Raw genomic sequence first — 1375 nt, 5'->3', positions numbered from 1 at the left:
AGCATTGAAACAAATGTTTTATGTAATGGAAAATATCACAGTGGAAACATTTCATTATATGTACCAAACCAACTTTATTTAAGTCATAGCCCTTTGAAGAACCAGCTATGAAATATGAATGAATCTATCGCAACTCATACCAGCGTTAAGATGACAGATAATATAGAGTGACATTGCAAAATATAGTCAATATACATAATCTTAAAGTGGAAATATCTATAAAATAAAATAAAAATTCTATCATTTTATAACAGACAAAATTATAGTATCTGCAGAGTCCTCTCACCCCTCCACCTACCCCATGCTTTTAAAACCTACAGTTAACCTGCTCCACATGAATCAAGGGTCCCTTCCTTGTTCACCCAACTTTTCTGTGAGTCTGAATACAAAGAACAGAATCCGCTTGATTTCTACTTGGACGATGGTCCAGGCACAGCTGCTGTATTTTTGGTTTTCCAGGAAATCCCAGATTCTTTGGAAGTACATTTTAACCTGTAACCTAAGGTAGTCACTCCTCAAGCAGCCACTTTTCTGTTCTGCTTCCAGCTCCATCCGTGCTTCCAGGTATTCCAGCTGTTGATGAAGTGCAATGAAGAATGTTTCCAGGTGGCTTTCCTTCCAACCATCCGGAGAAATATTTGCCCTGAAGAGGCTGAAGATCTGCTGAAGCATTTCGTGGAGAATGGTTAGTACCTGTCTGGTCTGGTACCGGTGAGGATTCAAAGACTTCTGGGGAAGCAGGAAGTCTTTCCTGTGTGGTAGACACTGCTGGATGGTCGAGGTTTGCAATTTATTGTAAAGTTTTAAGCTCTCTCTGTTCACTCTTCTTTGCTGGAAGATAACCAGTTTAAGTTCTAGGGAGAAGATAGTGGAAGAGGCCAGCAATAGCAATAGAATTGCAAAGAAATATTTGCTAATCATGATGAAGGTGAAATATTCCACTTAGCTCTATGAAGATTTTGTGTAAAGCTCCAAGTTTAGTGACTTTGCCTTTCATGCATCTCAGATTGTTCTGGAAGGTGTTTTCTTTTGTTGGTTTTGTTTTCTAAGGCTGTCATTTCATCAAGTTTACATATTAGGCTTTCTGCTTCCCTTTTCATAATGCTCATTGAACATTTCCTCCACTTTCCCTATTATGTTGGGTTTGAGGAGGTAACCAAGAGAACTTGTTTCTTTTGTATGCATTCCTTGAGACAATTACAGACTAGTCATTCAATATGTTCCTCAATTATTCACACTATATTTTATGTACAAAGTTTCACTCAACACAATGTGTTCTCTAAATGTTTAGTCAAGCTTGGTAAAGTTCTTGTATTGAGAATACAATTTTTTAAAAGATTTATTTATTTATGCATACAAGATCTGGGGTACAGGC

The 1375-nt window shown here is 37.5% G+C and overlaps 1 protein-coding gene across 1 annotated transcript; it reads right to left on the bottom strand.

Moving 5' to 3' along the window:
- Positions 1–289: 289 nt before the first annotated feature.
- Positions 290–921, bottom strand: IFNE (interferon epsilon; the record flags this gene model as incomplete). Its single annotated transcript, XM_084236133.1, has 1 exon — positions 290–921. One exon carries the CDS (start codon positions 919–921, stop codon positions 340–342), a length of 582 nt encoding a protein of 193 aa, XP_084092259.1. The 3' UTR covers positions 290–339.
- Positions 922–1375: the final 454 nt, after the last annotated feature.

Source organism: Talpa europaea (genome assembly GCF_964194135.1).
Source record: "Talpa europaea genome assembly, chromosome: 7".
NCBI lineage: Eukaryota > Metazoa > Chordata > Mammalia > Eulipotyphla > Talpidae > Talpa > Talpa europaea.
Note: the sequence above shows the minus strand (reverse complement) of the source record. Positions and strands in the feature narration are given on the sequence as shown.